We start from the raw sequence: 17,599 nt of genomic DNA, 5'->3' as shown, positions 1-17,599 counted from the left end.
GTCGGTACATTTCCCCGAAATCACCCAAAACTGACTCCCACCTCGCAGCCATGCTTGATGTGTTTTTGCAACCCACAGTAACTATGTAACCAGCAGCAATGGAGATTATGCTGCATTCGCACTGCTCGTCAGTGGGGGTGAAGAGTGGCAGCGCTCACAGTATGGGGATGAGCGATGGTTCACCACGCTACTGTCGCCACTCGTCCTCATACAGATGCATTATTTCTGGGCAGCAGTGAATAATGTGATGGAGAAATGACTCCAGCCAGCAAAGGAGACAATATGGAGAATAACAATACATTAGTAAGTGCCTTGTATCAACTTTCTCTTCATGATAAATGCCATTTGCTGAAGTGAGACAACCCCTTTAAGCCTTACACAGTGTCCTTTTAAAAAAAAAGAAAAAAAAGAAAAAAAAAAAAAAAAAAAAAAAGTGTAAAAAAAGCAATTTTTTGCCATCTTACGTCACAAAAAGTGTAATAGCAAGCGATCAAAAAGTCATATGCACCCCAAAATAGTGCCAATCAAACCGTCATCTCATCCCGCAAAAAATTAGACCCTACTCAAGATAATCGCCCAAAAACTGTAAAAACTATGGCTCTTAGACTATGGAGACACTAAACAATTTTTTGGTTTTAAAAATGAAGTTATTGTATAAAACTTACATAAATAAAAAAAATTGTATACATATTAGGTATCGCCGCGTCCGTGACAACCTGCTCTATAAAATTACCACATGATCTAACCTGTCAGATGAATGTTGTAAATAACAAAAAAAAAAACGTGCCAAAAAAGCTATTTCTTGTTACCTTGCCGCACAAAAAGTGTAATATAGAGCAACCAAAAATCATATGTACCCTAAACTAGTACCAACAATACTGCCACCCTATCCCGTACTTTCTAAAATGGGGTCACTTTTTTGGAGTTTCTACTCTAGGGGTGCATCAGGGGGGCTTCAAATGGGACATGGTGTCAAAAAAACTGTCCAGCAAAATCTGCCTTCCAAAAACCGTATGGCATTCCTTTCCTTCTGTGCCCTGCCGTGTGCCCGTACAGCAGTTTACGACCACATATGGGGTGTTTCTGTAAACTACAGAATCAGGGCCATAAATAATGAGTTTTGTTTGGCTGTTAACCCTTGCTTTGTAACTGGAAAAAAAATATTAAAATGGAAAATCTGCCAAAAAAGTGAAATTTTAAAATTGTATCTCTATTTTCCATTAAATCTTGTGCAACACCTAAAGGGTTGACAAAGTTTGTAAAATCAGTTTTGAATACCTTGAGGGGTGTAGTTTCTTAGATGGGGTCACTTTTTTGGAGTTTCTACTCTAGGGGTGCATCAGGGGGGCTTCAAATGGGACATGGTGTCAAAAAAACTGTCCAGCAAAATCTGGCTTCCAAAAACCATACAGCGCACCTTTCACTCTACGCCCCGCTGTGTGGCCGTACAGTAGTTTACGGCCACATTTGGGGTGTTTCTGTAAACAGCAGAGTCAGGGCAATAAAGATACAGTCTTGTTTGGCTGTTAACCCTTGCTTTGTTAGTGGAAAAAATGGGTTAAAATGGAAAATTAGGCAAAAAAATGAAATTCTCAAATTTCATCCCAATTTGCCAATAACTCTTGTGCAACACCTAAAGGGTTAACGAAGTTTGTAAAATCAGTTTTGAATACCTTGAGGGGTATAGTTTCTTAGATGGGGTCACTTTATGGAGTTTCTACTCTAGGGGTGCATCAGGGGGCTTCAAATGGGACATGGTGTCAAAAAAACTGTCCAGCAAAATCTGGCTTCCAAAAACCATACGGCGCACCTTTCACTCTACGCCCCGCTGTGTGGCCGTACAGTAGTTTACGGACACATATTGGGTGTTTCTGTAAACAGCAGAGTCAGGGCAATAAAGATACAGTCTTGTTTGGCTGTTAACCCTTGCTTTGTTAGTGGAAAAAATGGGTTAAAATGGAAAATTAGGCAAAAAAATGAAATTCTCAAATTTCATCCCAATTTGCCAATAACACTTGTGCAACACCTAAAGGGTTAACGGAGTTTGTAAAATCAGTTTTGAATACCTTGAGGGGTGTAGTTTATAGAATGGGGTCATTTTTGGGCGGTTTCTATTATGTAAGCCTCGCAAAGTGACTTCAGAGCTGTAGTGGTCCCTAAAAATTGGGTTTTTGTAGATTTCAAGATTTGCTTCTAAACTTCTAAGCCTTGTAACATCCGCCTCCTTCATGAATGAAGGAGGCGGAGCAGGCGCGTCACGTGATTGAGTGACGTTACGCCGCCGTCCGCTCTGCCTGGCTGTTACAGGAGCGGGAGCGTCATTGTAAAAAGGTAAAATAAAGATGCAGCGCCCGCCCGCCCGCCCGAATAGCAACGAATCGGCGATTATTCGATAACTGGATTCGTCGACAACGAATCCAGTTATCGAATATAATCGATTACATCGATTAATCGTTGCAGCCCTACATGGCTGACACCCCCAGACACCTCCTCCCCTGCTGCACTCTCTTATAGTGGATTTCAATTCACTGACACCCCCCGCCCGGGCTGCAAACATGGTGGAGGAGTTGGTTTTCTCCCATCAGACACCTGCTCCTACAGCCCAACTCCACAACGCTCACCTCATTTGAAGTACACTCTGTTCGCATCTACTCTCCCTCCAACCTTCAAGTAGCAGTCATTTACCGCCCTCCAGGCCCAGCCACCATCTTTCTTGACCACTTTAACACCTGGCTACTACACTTTCTTTCTGCCGAGATCCCCACTATCATCATGGGTGACTTCAACATCCCTATTGACACATGCCACTCGGCCGCCTCTAAACTCCCGTCCCTCTCTTCCTCCTTCGGCCTATCACAGTGGTCTTCAGCTCCCACCCACAGAGATGGTCACACTCTGGATCTGATCTTTACCCGCCTCTGCTCCCTATCTAACCTTTCCAATACGCCTCTCCCCCTATCCGACCACAACCTACTCACCTTCTCTTCACTGGTCTCTTCTGCAGCTCCCCCGGTCCACACACTAGCACACCCCCGCAGGAACCTCAAACATCTCTACTTTCGCTTGCTTTCTGACTTCTCCCACTCTCTACCATCTGTTGCCTCCAAGACCCAGAAGCTGCTACCACCCTATATAACACAACAATAAGTACAGCTCTCGACACTGTTGCCCCCCCCCTCACACACAACAAAATCCAGAAAATCAACAGACAACCCTGGCACACCAACCTGACCAAAAAACTCAGACAAGCTTCCAGGGCTGCTGAGCGGCGATGGAAGAAATCCCATTCTAAAGATCATTTCACCGCATACAAGCAATCCCTCCTCATATTCAAATCCTCACTCGCTGATGCAAAACAGGCCTACTTCTCATATCTTCCCTGTCACACAGCCCTAAACAACTTTTTAGCACTTTTAACTCCCTTCTCCGTCCCCCAGCGCCCCCACCCTCTCCTCTCTTCTCAGCTGAGGACTTTGCCAAATATTTCAAACAAAAGATAGTCCACATCAGAGAAAGCTTTAGGCTGAGTTCACACGAGCGTGACAGATTTGGTCCGGATGCGTTCAGGGTGCGTTCAGTTAAACTCGCACCATTTTGCAAGCAAGTTCAGTCAGTTTTGGCTGCAATTGCGTTTAGTTGTTCAGTTTTTTCCGCGCGGGTGCAATGCGTTTTGATGCTTTTTTCACGCGCGTGATAAAAAACTGAAGGTTTACAAACAACATATCCTAGCAACCATCAGTGAAAAACGCATTGCATCCGCACTTGCTTGCAGATGCAATGCGTTATTAACGCAGCCCCATTCACTTCTATGGAGCCAGGGCTGCGTGAAAAACGCAGAATATAGAACATGCTGCGATTTTAAAGCATTGCAGAAGTGATGCATGAAAAAAAACGCTCATGTACACAGCCCCATTGAAATGAATGGGTCAGGATTCAGTGCAGGTGCAATGCGTTCACCTACTGCATTGCACCCGCGCGGAAATCTCGCCCGTGTGAACTCAGCCTTACTGCACAGTCCCCACAGACCCTCTACACAACTGCTCAGTTCTCTTCTCCCAAAACCTGCTTTTCCACCATTACAGAAGAAAAACTCTCCACTCTACTCTCCAAATCTCATCTGACCACCTGTGCACTTGACCCAATCCCATCCCACCTCATCCCTAAACTCACCACAGTGTTTATCCCAGCCCTAACTCATCTCTTCAACCTATCACTAAACTCTGGTGTCTTCCCCTCTGCTTTTAAACATGCTACCATTACACCCATCCTCACAAAGCCTTCACTTGACCCATCTTCCTTGTCCAGTTATCGCCCCATATCACTTCTTCCGTATGCCTCAAAGCTACTTGAACAACATGTCCATTCAGAACTGTCCTCCCACCTCTCCTCCTGCTCCCTCTTTGACTATCTACACTTTTGGCCTGGGACAGCTCTTAGAGTCCCATGGCTTTCAGTATCACTCCTACGCTGACGACACACAAATCTACCTCTCTGGTCCAGACATCACCACCTTACTATCAAGAATCCCACAATGTCTATCTTCTATATCATCCTTCTTTGCCTCTCGCTTTCTTAAACTTAACATGGATAAGACAGAATTCATAATCTTTCCCCCATCTTGTTCAACCCCCCCCAACAGACCTATCTATCATGATCAATGGCTGCACACTCCCCAGTCAACAAAGCCCGCTGCCTTGGAGTGACTGTGGATTCTGCCCTTTCCTTCAGACTGCACATCCAAGCCCTTTCCACCACCTGCCGCCTCCAACTCAAAAACATCTCCCGCATCCGTGCTTTCCTTAACTTTGAATCTGCAAAAATGCTTGTACATGCCCTCATTATCTCCCGCCTAGACTACTGCAACATTCTCCTCTGTGGCCTTCCATCTAGCACTCTCGCACCCCTCCAATCTAGCCTCAAATCTGCTGCCTGACTAATCCACCTCTCACCCTATTACTCCTCTGCCTCTCCCCTCTGCCAGTCCCTTCACTGGATCCCCATTGCCCAACGAATTCACTTCAAAGTACTAACAAACACAAACAAGGCCATCCATAACCTGTCCCCTCCCTACATCTCTGAGCTACTTTCCCGATACACCCCCACACGCACTCTCCGATCCTCACAAGACCTCCTTCTCCTCTCCTCTTATTGCCTCTTCCCACAATCACCTCCAAGATTTCTCCTGCGCATCCCCCATACTCTGGAACTCGCTACCCCAACATATCAGACTCTCACCTACAGTGGAATCCTTCAAAAGAAACCTGAAAACCCACCTCTTCAGACAAGCCTACAACCCGTGACCCTGCTGCCTCTATACCGCCATGACCAGATTCACCCGCACCTACTGTGTCCTTCTCCCATACCATGTAGATTGTAAGCCCTCACGGGCAGGGCCCTCTCTCCTTCTGTACCAGTTTGTAACTCATCTTGTTTATAATTAGTGCAATTGTCTGTATTATGTATGTATACCCCATTTCGTATGTACAGCGCTATGGAAGGAATGGCGCTTTAATAATAAGTAATAATAATAATAATAATAATAATAATATTATACTGCATTAGCAGGCAGCGGGGCACAAGGAGACGTCATATACAGCATGGGCAGGCAGCGGGGCACAAGGAGACATATACTGCATGCGCAGGCAGCGGGTCACAAGGAGACATTATATACTGCATGGGCAGGCAGCGGGGCACAAGGAGACATTAATAACTGTATGGGATGACCGCTGGGCAGTCAGTGGGCTACCAGAGTCACTATACTGCATGGGGCCACCAGGAGACATTATACTGTCTGGACTCCGGAACTATACTGTAAGGGGGCCATAAGGTGACATTATACTGTATAGGACAACAGTTTGTAACCCCCCCCATCAGTATATTAATGTCTTGTGGCCCACATACAGTAATGTCTTCTTGCTGCTCCTGTATGGGGGCAACAGGGAGACATTATACTGTATGAGGCTCTTATACCGATGGGACTCCTGATGACCTGTATATTATTCCCTAAGGCCTGCTATGAGAGATCACGTGCCATCACCATGTGCCGTGCCGCTTGCAGGCAGGGCCAGGGCCGTAGAAGACATAGACAGACAGTATAACCTTTATCTCTGACACCCGGGCCGTTAGGGTCTCTCACTCCTCTTCCCCCACCTTGGCTTGGACACGGACTGCTGACTGACTATGCGCGCCTCGCTCCTGTGCTTGGCCAGTGGGCAGAGACTTGAATATGGGAGCGAGGAGGAGCCGGGGGCGGCCGCTGCAGGAACTAATATGTTATGTATGGTACGCATATGCACCATGTAGGGGCTGGCTGACAGATTTAGAAGCGGTCAGTGCGCATATGACCACTCCTATGACGTCACAAAATTATTTGTAAACAGAATTATCGCGATACCGCGGTATATCGTTGACACCAGATTACCTTTCAACCCTAGCTGGATCCAGCTTGTTCAGTTTCCCATGCCACACACAAAAATGCAGCTTGCAGCGATTTTGTGTCCACAAATGGGAACGCAACAAACCGGAACGGAATGCTGATGTGAAAGTAGCCTAATGCAGGGGAGTACAGGTCCTCCACAGCGAGAGACGCTTCAGCATCCAGAAATGAGGACACCCCTCAATTAACTAAGAGCTCAACAACAGGGCTGTAAACTGTTGTCACCATGCGGAAGGACATGGCTATTTGTCCCCAGTAGCGCTGCACACCTGGTTATAAAACTTCCCACACTGTATACTAATCAGTCCTCTAACCAGATCCTGAACTGCATGTGCACTGTGTATTCCCTGCTGTGGATGGAAGATTCATGTGCAATCTGCGCATGCGTCTGTCCCCATGTAACTAGATTTGGAGAGGACTGGATGACGTAGCTGGCGTCATGCACATCAGTCAAGCGAAAATGGGCAAAGCTATCCCCCGATTCGGAGGCACACGTCAGAACTCAGGACACGCCCAGTGGACACTTTAGAGATTATATGACTACATTTTATAAAGTGTAAAGTGCCACGGGGAACAAATAGCTGGAAGGTTAGAGAGGTCTTGTGCTACAGCGCGGTGGCAACACTTTATAGGTGTAAAACGTGGTGACAGGTTCCCATTGTCGGTCTTTTGTCACCTTTGACAGCAAGAATAGTGAAGCGTGCAGCGCTATTCCTGTCATCAAAACAACCAGAGCGTTTATGAAAACCGCAGGACCCCTTTACAAGTCAATGGGGTTCATCAGTCACTGTCTGGGTGCCTTGTTTGATGAATCCAGGACGTTTCTGAAAATAAAGTGCGTTATCCTAAACAACCCCTTTAGGGGGGTATTCTGATAGGTAAAAATTACCCCCTATCCACAGGATAGATGGGGGTCCCAGCGGTAGAATCACATGAACGGAGCCCCCATTTCCTGTGCTGCTCCCCTGAAATGACCGGAGAGGCTGGTCACACATGCACGTGGCCTCCACATTCAATTCTATGGGAGTTCAAGAGATAGCCAAGTACAGCTATCCAGTATCTCCGGAACTCCTAAAAAAAAAAAAATGAATGGAGCAGCCGCACGCTTCTCCGATCATTTCAGGGGAGCAACAGGGGGAATGGGGCCTCAGTTCTCGTGATTGGTGGGGATCCCCGCGGTAGGACCCTCACTGATCTGATAGTTATTCCCTTTCCTGTGTGGACAGGGGATAACTTGTACCTACCGGAGAACCCCTTTATTGGTTCTCAGTGATATCACAGCGAAAAACGATTTCCATTACTGCCAACCAAATCCAGCAACTGCCTCGCTATTCAAAACTCCTGATTACTTCCAAGAAGGGTTTACACGTTTACACAAAAATAACTTTTTTACCTTAATTTTCATTTCATCGACAGCGTCAAGGACCCATCCGACGGTGCCATCCCCCCCACACACGAGCACCTTAACAGAATTCGGAGGGAGGAGAGTGCACAGCTGAAGAGCTTTGTATGGAGAGGTTTTGCTCAAGTCAAACACCTACAAGAAATGTTGACAAAGCTTTGAAGGTTGAAACACTATTCACAGTCTCACAAACCATTTTCATACATGTTATGTGCCTTTATAATTCACGTTTTTTGTTTTTGTTTTTTCCATGCCTCTAAAACCCTGGAACTGAGAGCCTTTCTGTTATTCTCTCTATGGGGAATAAGGGAACGGAGCAAATTGTGCCAAAAAGTGCAATATGGGGCCTGCCCCAAATGTATTCCTCCCAATACCACCCCCCACGCTTAGTGGGCTCGGCTGAGCATGCATGTGTATGTAGAATAAAGCGTTGCCAGAGACCTCTGGTGGTAGCTCATCTCTTGTAGAACAAAGCATTTAGGCATGATGTACTCCCACTGCCCAGTCCTTCTACCCCCACCCCCCTCCTTTCATTCACATTTAGGGTCCATTCACACGTCTGTATGCGTTTTGCGGATCCACAAATTGCGCAAAACACAGACACCGGCAATGTGCGTTCTGCATTTCGAACACCGCACATCGCCGGCACCCTCATAGAAAATGCCTTTTCTTGTCCGCAATCGCAGACAAGATTAGGACATGTTCTATTTTTTTGCAGAACGGAAGTGCGGATCCGCAGATGTGGACAGCACATTCCGGCCCCATTGAAAATGAATAGGTCCGCGCCTGTTCCGCAAAATTGCAGGAGCCATAATGTGACAAGGTCATTCACAATGTGTGAAGTACATCAACCAGAAAGGAAGGGTAACGTTCAGCAAATTTATCATTACGCATGGACAATTTCCATGAAATCTGTTTTGTATACTTGATGCAGCTTTACAATCAGGTACACCCCCCCCCCCCCCACTACTACTACTATACCCCAGACACACGCCCATCCCCCCCAACACTACTATACCCCAGACACACGCCCATCCCCCCCAACACTACTATACCCCAGACACACGCCCATCCCCCCCAACACTACTATACCCCAGACACATGCCCATCCCCCCAACACTACTATACCCCAGACACCCCCCCCCCCCAACACTACTATACCCACCTGTAAAGGATTCAGAAGACCTTTAAACTCACTCACTAGAACCTCACCCATATTGTTTCCACTGCGTGTATTGGCCAACACAATTAAAGGGGTCCAGTTGCTTCCCACAGAAGATATTAACTAGAAAATGACATAACATATTACATTAAACCTAAGCAGTAATAAACGTCATGACACAAACGCAGTAATATTAACCACTTGCAGACCGGTGAAAATCTTAAAGTGGAACTGACATTTTATTTTTTTACTAATGTGTAGGGACATGGATAGGGAAACATTTTTCTAATAAACTTTATTTAGAGAAAACCTCTATTTATAAGAAAAACTGGCTGAGTTGTCCCTTGGCAGCCATCTTTTTCAGAGCCGCTGCTCGGGGACATTTATTTGTGTTTCTAGTCATGGCGACGTGCAGCGGCGCTGAATAACCTCCATGTCTTGCTTTTCAAAATCCGTACCTGGCAGTGTAGGGCATGTTTACTAGACGCGATAGGGCAATTTTTTTCCCAGATCTGCTCCTCCGTTGCGCCACCCAACGCTCTGTTTTTGCGCCCTGTATGCTAATCAATGGCATCAGTACAGGGAGGAGGAGACGCCAGCGTTTGCCCCATCACATCTAGTAAGACCCGATTTTGCCAAGTCAAAACTGATGAAAGGTCCTCTTTAACACGTCGTCATATTCGACACACTTGCTAGATTGCAGGAGCTTTCCTCCGGCCTGAGGTAAGAACCAAAGCTGACCTCACAGGCAGACGATCAGTTGGGTTTCCTTCCAGCAGGATGGGGCTACAAACTGCGCAGGCGGCATGTGGCCCATAGGTGGAGAACCCCTGTTATAGTCAAATGCGTCTTAGGGCTCATACACACAGCCGTTAGGGTTTTTGTGATCCACAAAACACGGATACCGGACGTGTGCCTTCCGCATTTTGTGGAACAGAACATCCTGCCCTCTATAGAACGGTCCTATCCTTGTCCGTAAAACGGACAAGAAAAGGACATCTATTTATCTGCGGGACTTCGGAAGGGACATACTGTCCGCATCTTTTGCGTGTATAGTTCTCCATATCTAGTAGTGTAGCATGCTGCACTGAACGGATCATAAATGATCACGATGGATCGTAAAAACGGAAGTCATAGCATTAAAGCCGAAATCTGCATATCTGGGGAAACAGATGATCTTCACCTTCATGTAATCGACACTTTTGCTCCGTTTCAGCTGTTTTATGGCCCACAGATAATTTGAAGGAATGATGAGATTTCGGAATTCTCCCAGATCACAGTTCTCCGTCTTCACATCTCCTTCCACGCAGTCGTCGTGCACGGTCCGCTGACACCAGATGCATCTATTTAAAAAGATTACAATGAATATATAATATAAAAGAAATGACAGAAGGTAGAACTGAACATCCTGCCATCATTTAAAGGGGTAGTCCCAGCATCAGCGCTGAGGCCAGTGACTGGCTGCAGTGGTCTTGTGCAGAACATCACTGCTGCAGGGAAATAAAGACCTAGACCACTGCTTTATTCATTTCTATGGGACTCGGTCCGGAGCTCAGCACCATCTCTTGCTGTCTAGTAGAAGTCAATGGAGCAGTGGTCCCATATCCAGGTCACTACTCTATTCACATAGGACACTGCCCCCCGCCATTCTTGTCAGACCCCAGACACTTGGGAATAAGGGACAAGTGATATTAGTGGGGTCGCCCCTTCACGTCTGTAGTCATAGGTGGCTCCTCAATACTAAATCACTTACAGAAAGTAATGGGGTAAACCGGCCAGGCAAGGTACGGGTGACTCATGGTGAAGAATGTGTTTGGGTGCAGCCAGACGCCACTTAGCTCGTATTAATCAGGGCTCATGCACACGAGCGTGTGTCGCGCCCCTGCTGCAATGTCCGCAATGCACAGTCCCCGTTTGCGGATCCATGATCCATAAGCCACTTTTTTTGTTGTTTTTTTTTTTTTTTCGTTGCAGAGGGACGGAAATCCCACAGAAGTGCTTCATAGTGCCTCCACTCCGTATCTTGCAGATTCCAGAGCCATTCAAGTCAATGGGTCGGCATCCGTGATACAGAGTGCGGTGCACAATACGGGCAGGAGGCGCACCCTCGTGTGAAAGAGGCCTTATGTGTATGGCTTTTAAAGGGGTACTCCAGTTATTCAAGTTACCCCCTGTCCACAGGACATAACTATTATGATCGATGGGGGGGAGGGGGGCGCTGTGATTTCCATTGATCACAAGAAAGTGAGCCCTGTACTCAGTGTGATCGACTGGGCATGCACTCTGCTATCCCTGGCAGTACCATAGAGATGAACCACCACCAATCATGAGAACGAGGCCCCCGAGGTGTAGGGAGCAGCAGGTTACACATGGGACTGCTGGAAGTAGATGAGCGTTGGACTGTGCTGTCCCCGACAGGCCGATAGAGATGAACGGAGCGCCATAGCACGTGCCCGACCTGCCGCCCTATTCATTTCAGGGGTCCCTGCTGGGTATGGGTTCCCCGTTCTTGTTATTAGCGGAGGTTCCAGCAGTCCCACCACCAATCATGAGAACGAGTCCCCCGAGGTGTAGGGAGCAGCAGGTTACACATGGGACTGCTGGAAGTAGATGAGTGTTGGGCTGTGCTATCCCCGACAGGCCCATAGAGATGAACGGAGCGCCATAGCTCGTGCCCGACCTGCCGCTCTATTCATTTCAGGGGTCCCTGCTGGGTATGGGTTCCCTGTTCTTGTTATTAGCGGAGGTTCCAGCAGTCCCACCACCAATCATGAGAATGAGTCCCCCGAGGTGTAGGGAGCAGCAGGTTAGACATGGGACTGCTGGAAGTAGATGAGCGTTGGACTGTGCTGTCCCCGGACAGGCCGATAGAGATGAACGGAGCACCATAGCACGTGCCCGACCTATTCATTACGGGGGGATCCCAGCAGTCAGGCCCCCACCAATCTAATAGGGATCCTCTATCCTGTGGGCAGAGGACAACTCGATATAACTTGAGTACCCCGATCTGTAGGTGGCTACTTCCCAGTGGTGGCAGAACTATCATTCCCACTAGGGAGCTGGAGTTGGGCAGCATGCTTGCAGGCACCTGTAGTCACACAGCTTGGGCTGGCTCCCGCACTGCTGGCCGCACACCATGCACTGGCTGCAGAGGGGCACGTTGCCCCGGACCCAGTGGTGGCCCTGGCCGCCGCCTGCGGGCGCCTCGCCTCTCCCCATCACTTCTTTGCACCGGAAGCGTTTGCTGGCTCTCCCCACGCACGGCTCGTCCGCACACAGGCCGCAGCACAGGCAGTAGGCCCCGCGCAGGATGTGCTGCTCGCACACGGAGCAGTACGTGGGTCTCCCGAATAGGTCCATGTCCTGCCAGCAGTGCTTCCCGTCCGAGGCCAGGCTCCTCCGCCGGGAGCGGCGCACACTGCACCACAGGGTGATGAGCACCGGGATGGCGACCGCGCACACCGTCCACACCGCCAGGCTCAGGCCGCGCTCGCCCCCCGCCGCCTCTTCTTCTTCCATGTCTGCGGTCACTACATCTGTCTGCAGCGGAAACGCCGACCTGTCAGAGCGGCCGGGAGGATGCGTAGTCAAGGCGACGGACGGTGCGCGGATGACGTCAGCGTCCCTCCTCCCACTGTGGGCGGTGACACTGGCTGTCACGTGACGGGGGCCCGCGATCTCAGGACGTCACGTGACGCACATCAGCTCAGTCCTGAAATAGGGCGATTCAGGGATGTGTGTGGTTCCATGCTGGAACCGCCGCCCCATTGTTTTCAAAAAGAGAGGCTGCGCCAAAGGTTATTGTCGCGCGCTTCTCAAAATCGGACCAAGAATGTCTTGGCGCAGTTGTCACGATACCAACATTTTAACTCGATTCCGATACCATAAAAAAGTATTGCGATACTCGATACCATTCGATAGGACGCAAAAAAATAAAACACCCAAAAAGCAGCGTGTATTCTACATTTTTATGTTATGTCCGGCCCATAATAGAACAGGCCTATCCTCATTCTTTCTGTCACGGCGTTCACTGCATAAGAGATATTTTTTTATATTTTAATAGTTTGGACTTTTTCAAACGTGGCGATACCTAATATATATATATATATTATTTATATATTTTATATGTAAAATTGGGAAAGGGGGTGATTTATACTTATTATTGTATTATACTTATTTTGAGTTAAAAATCATTATTTTCAATTGGTCTTTATTAAGAATATGGAGTCATTTTTCCTGTACAGGGCTGAGATGCTCTAGTAGCACCCTTTGGATTTTCTCTCTTTTCCGTCATCTGGGGAGCAGACGGGCTCCTTATCTCTGCTCTCTGACATTATAAACACTCATTATAGCTCAGTTCTTATCTTACTCCAAAGATGTACATAGCCTTTAATATTTTGGTGTTTTTTAATACATTTTATTTAATAACTATTAGAACCCTTGTCCTATTCACCCTAGTAGAGCTCTATCAGGGTGAATAGGACTTCACACTCTCCCTGCTGCCCTGTGCGTAGTACACACAGCAGTAGGGAGGTTACCATGGCTGCCATGGTAACCGATCGGAGCCCCAGGATTACACTGCTGGGTCTCCGATCGGAAGCTGCCACCAAAGAATATAACAACGAGGATAATACTGAGGGGCGGAATGCACTGCACCACCAATGAATATAATTAACCCTTTAATACAAATGTAGGCGACGGGTGCTGCACCTGAGCGGTTAATTAACGCAGTTCATGGGATCGCAGTGCCCTCGCATTGCGCCCCCCCCCTTAATATTATATTCATTGGTGGCGCAGTGGCCAACAGCTCCTCCCCTCCCCACTGGTGGCAGCGGCAGCCACGTCACAGGGAAGGGAGAGACTGACTCCTTGTACACTGTGCTGCTGAGGAGAACATGGAGCGCCCTAAGAGCAGCGCGCGCCACGTTCTCTAACTGATACTAGGCTGTGCAGTAGTGCGGCCTAGTATTGTAAATTGGCAAATCCTGGTATCGGATCAATCCGGGTACAAAGGTATCGATAGGGTATCGAAAGTTTGATACCCGGTGTAACCCTTAGGAGATGTTCAAAGGCGGATCTTAAAAATGGGATCCATGCATGTTTTATTTTGTACGTTTTTGATGTGATTGTTTAATGTGTTTTTATTTTTTATTTTTTTTATTTAAAAGTTTTCCAAGATGTTTATACTGAGGACCTGTCCTCAGGATAGGTTATCAGTATGTGATTGGTGGGAGTCCAACGCCTGGGACCCTCGGTGATCAGCTGTTTGAGAAGGCATTGGCGCACTTGTTAGTGCCGTGGCCTTTTCTCAGCTCACCAAGCACATTCTATCGCGGCTATGCTTGGTATGGCGCTCAGCCCCATTCACGTCTAGAGTCATGTGACCTATGAACGAGTCGTCACTGGCCTAGGAAAAGCTGAGAGAAGGCTGCAGAGCTCACAGGTGTCTTCTCAAACAGCTGATGGGGGGGTCCTGGGTGTTCAATATTGATGATTGATCCTCAGTATAAGGCCTCTTGCACACAACCGTATGCCCTCCGTGCCATATGTCCCGAAGCGGCATTGATCGTGCGCACGGGAGCACACAGCATCATAGATTACAATGATGCTGTGCACGTCAGGCCGCCCGCGGGACTATTGTCCTGCACTCATAAGATCATAGCCTCATGAATGCACATGGCCGTTGTTGTCCGGTACGGGCATCGGCCGTTTGTGCACAGCATCACGGATGTGGATGCATTCATTTGAATGGGTGTGCAATCCGGAAGTTGTGGTGTGGAACGAAGGCACGGAAACCCCACGGAAACACTACAGAGTGCCTCTGTGGGTTATCTGTCCGTGCCTCTGCACCGTAAAAAGTAGTGCAAGCGCAACTTTTTTGTGGTGCGGATCACGTACCCCATTCAAGTGAATGCGTCTGCATACAGTGGGCACTTGTTTGGCGTCTGTGCATTGCGGACCGCAATCTGTGGTCTGCAGCACAGGCACAGGCCAGCAACGGCCGTGTGGATGAGGCCTAAGGGTTATACAGCATTATAAATCAGTATAATGCTGTGCGATCCTGTCAGAGGAGCAGAGGCCAGAACGGGACCTCACACTGACACACGCTGCGCGTTTATCGCATTACACTGACAGGCAGCCTAATAGTCCCTTTGTCTGGCCATACACATAAGATAAATCTGCCAAAATGGCTGTTTTTGTCCTATTTGGTGGACAATTTCTGTCTGCCAAAATGTCATTTGTCATGTTACAATTTTTTGGGCTCTTTTTAGGCAGTTTTTATTTAGTCTCATAACGGGTTAAGTAAACCACTGCAAGAAAAATGTATTTTTCAGAGGCTTTATATTTTCAGAGGCTTTATGTTTTTTGTGATAAGATATCATGCTCCAGCAAGTCACCAGGTTCAAGATGACGATTGCTTCATCTGTAGACATGCATGGCACGATCTGCTGATTACATCCGACAATTAGTCACTTTTTGTGCAAGCAGACTACACTGCTATAATTAAAGGGGTTGTCCGGTTTCCAATATTGATGACCTATCTTAGATCATCAATATCAGAATGGTGAGGGCTCTCTGCCAACATCGCAGCGGCGAGCAGTGTATCTACAGCTCCTTCGTCCCGTTCACTTGAGCAGGATGATGTGTAACTGCAGTTGTTCTGCACCGTTCAAATGAATAGGACAGAGGAGCTGTAATTACATTGCTCCGCCGCTGCAATGTCAATGGCAAGCAGGTAAACAGTGAAGAGAGCGCAGCGTTGTGGTCTCTTCAAACAGCTGATCGGTGGGGATGCCAGGAGTCGGATATTGATGACCTATCCTGAGGGTGGGTCGTCAGTATCGGAAACCGGACAACTACTTTACAGATTATTAACCAGATCAGATAAAATTATATCAAGCATGGTTGACTTCTGTTCAGATGATGATGCTCTGTCATCGGTTGTCTAAAACGATTGTTTGTTGTTATATTTCAACTGACAAACAACCAGTTTGGTGGAAATTGTTTGTTTTGATCAACTTTAGAACATATTAACATGACTGTGTCATGGCTGTGTGCAACCTACATGGCGATGCGAATGCCATACATTTTGTACAAAATTATTTGGGCCCGTCTGCCAGCATCAAGGCGATCTCTATAAGACGGGAACCTGCATTCCCTGTATTTTATGGTGGCCAGTATGGCACATAACAGGTAGTATTTAGTGTTATGAGTTCAAATGAGAAAACAACAAGCGGCACTCACCAGTGTGAAGTTCAAACTTGATGCTTTATTCGGTTAAATCAGATTCCAAGTGTTTGCGGCATGGGGCAGATGAACAAACTACACGCACCAAACAGCGACGGCCGTTTAGCGCTAGTTGCGCTTCGTCGGGCTGTACGTCAGCGCGTATGTTTGCGCCGCCTTCTTAAGCACAAAAACTGTGTGTTGTCATGGAAACCAACACAATTATCATTATACGGCATGATAATGGTGTTGGTTTCCATGACGACACGCTGTTTTCGTCCTTAAGAAGGCGGCACAAACATATGCGCTGACGTACAGCCCGACGAAGCGCATCTAGTGCTAAACGGCCGTCGCTGTTTGGTGCGTGTCGTTTGTTCGTCTGCCCCATGCTACAAACACTTGGAATCTGGTTTCAGGCTACATGCACACGGCCGTATGTGTTTTGCGGTCCGCAAATTGCGGATCAGTTGTTCCGTTGTTAGTTTCCGTTGTGCTTCCGCATCCATTCCGTGTTTCCGCAAATTACATCCGTTGTGTTCCGTGTGTCTTCAATTTTTTTTTGAGGACCGCAAAAAATACGGAAGGAGGAAATTGTGTAAATATCCCCACCCAGGATAGTTGTATATAAGCTGGTCATGTGAGTGTTTGGTGGCCATTTTATAGGCTGTGTTTCCAGGGTACAGAGCGTCGTTGTATTCCTTGGCTTTGCTCACGTCGTATTCTTGCGGTTTTGGTCTTGCATTCACCATGGCAGATGACTCTGATGATGAGGTCCTCCTACACTGGCTTAGGCCTCTTTCACACTACCGTTTTTTGTTTCCGTTTTGCGGGCCGTTTTTTGCGTTCCGTATACGGAACCATTCATTTCAATGGTTCCGCAAAAAAAACTGAATGTACTCCGTATGCATTCTGTTACCGTATTTCCGTTTTTCCGTTCAAAGACAGAACATGTCCTATTATTGCCCGCAAATCCGTGGCTCCATTCAAGTCAATGGGTCCGCAAAAAAACGGAACACATACGGAAATTCATCCGTATGTCTTCTGTTTCCGTTCCGTTTTTTCTGAACCGTCTATTGAATATGTTATGCCCAGCCCAATTTTTTTTAATGTAATTACTGTATACTGTATATGCCATACGGAAAAACGGAACGGAACAACGGAACGGAAACACAACGGAATAAAAAAAACGGAACAACGGATCTGTGAAAAACGGACCACAAAACACTGAAATTGACATACTGTAGTGTGAAAGAGGCCTTATTTGGACAGCAGTCCGTTCTGTTGGAAGAGGAATCGAGGAGAAGGAGGAGATTTTGGGTCCATCCCATTGTTTACCAACGGTACAGGAAAGGACACTTCCATACACTGTACA

The 17,599-nt window shown here is 47.4% G+C and overlaps 2 protein-coding genes across 2 annotated transcripts in view; one reads left to right on the top strand and one right to left on the bottom strand.

Moving 5' to 3' along the window:
- The window catches only part of DGKE (diacylglycerol kinase epsilon), a 28,519-nt gene extending 15,927 nt beyond the window's left edge, over window positions 1-12,592 (bottom strand). Inside the window, exons 1-4 of the mRNA XM_044299933.1 lie at window positions 12,089-12,592; window positions 10,184-10,343; window positions 9,004-9,123; window positions 7,830-7,973 (exon numbers count right to left, since the gene is read on the bottom strand). Of these exons, the coding sequence (XP_044155868.1) occupies window positions 7,830-7,973; window positions 9,004-9,123; window positions 10,184-10,343; window positions 12,089-12,519 (855 nt within the window). The 5' untranslated portion in view covers window positions 12,520-12,592. The remainder of the gene's footprint in view (window positions 1-7,829; window positions 7,974-9,003; window positions 9,124-10,183; window positions 10,344-12,088) is intronic.
- The window catches only part of C6H17orf67 (chromosome 6 C17orf67 homolog), a 107,567-nt gene that overhangs the window by 6,711 nt on the left and 83,257 nt on the right, over window positions 1-17,599 (top strand). The window lies entirely within an intron of this gene.

Source organism: Bufo gargarizans, chromosome 6 (genome assembly GCF_014858855.1).
Source record: "Bufo gargarizans isolate SCDJY-AF-19 chromosome 6, ASM1485885v1, whole genome shotgun sequence".
NCBI classification, from domain to species: Eukaryota; Metazoa; Chordata; class Amphibia; order Anura; family Bufonidae; genus Bufo; species Bufo gargarizans.
The sequence above is the reverse complement of the archived record's forward strand: the minus strand, read 5'-3'. Positions and strand labels throughout refer to the sequence as shown.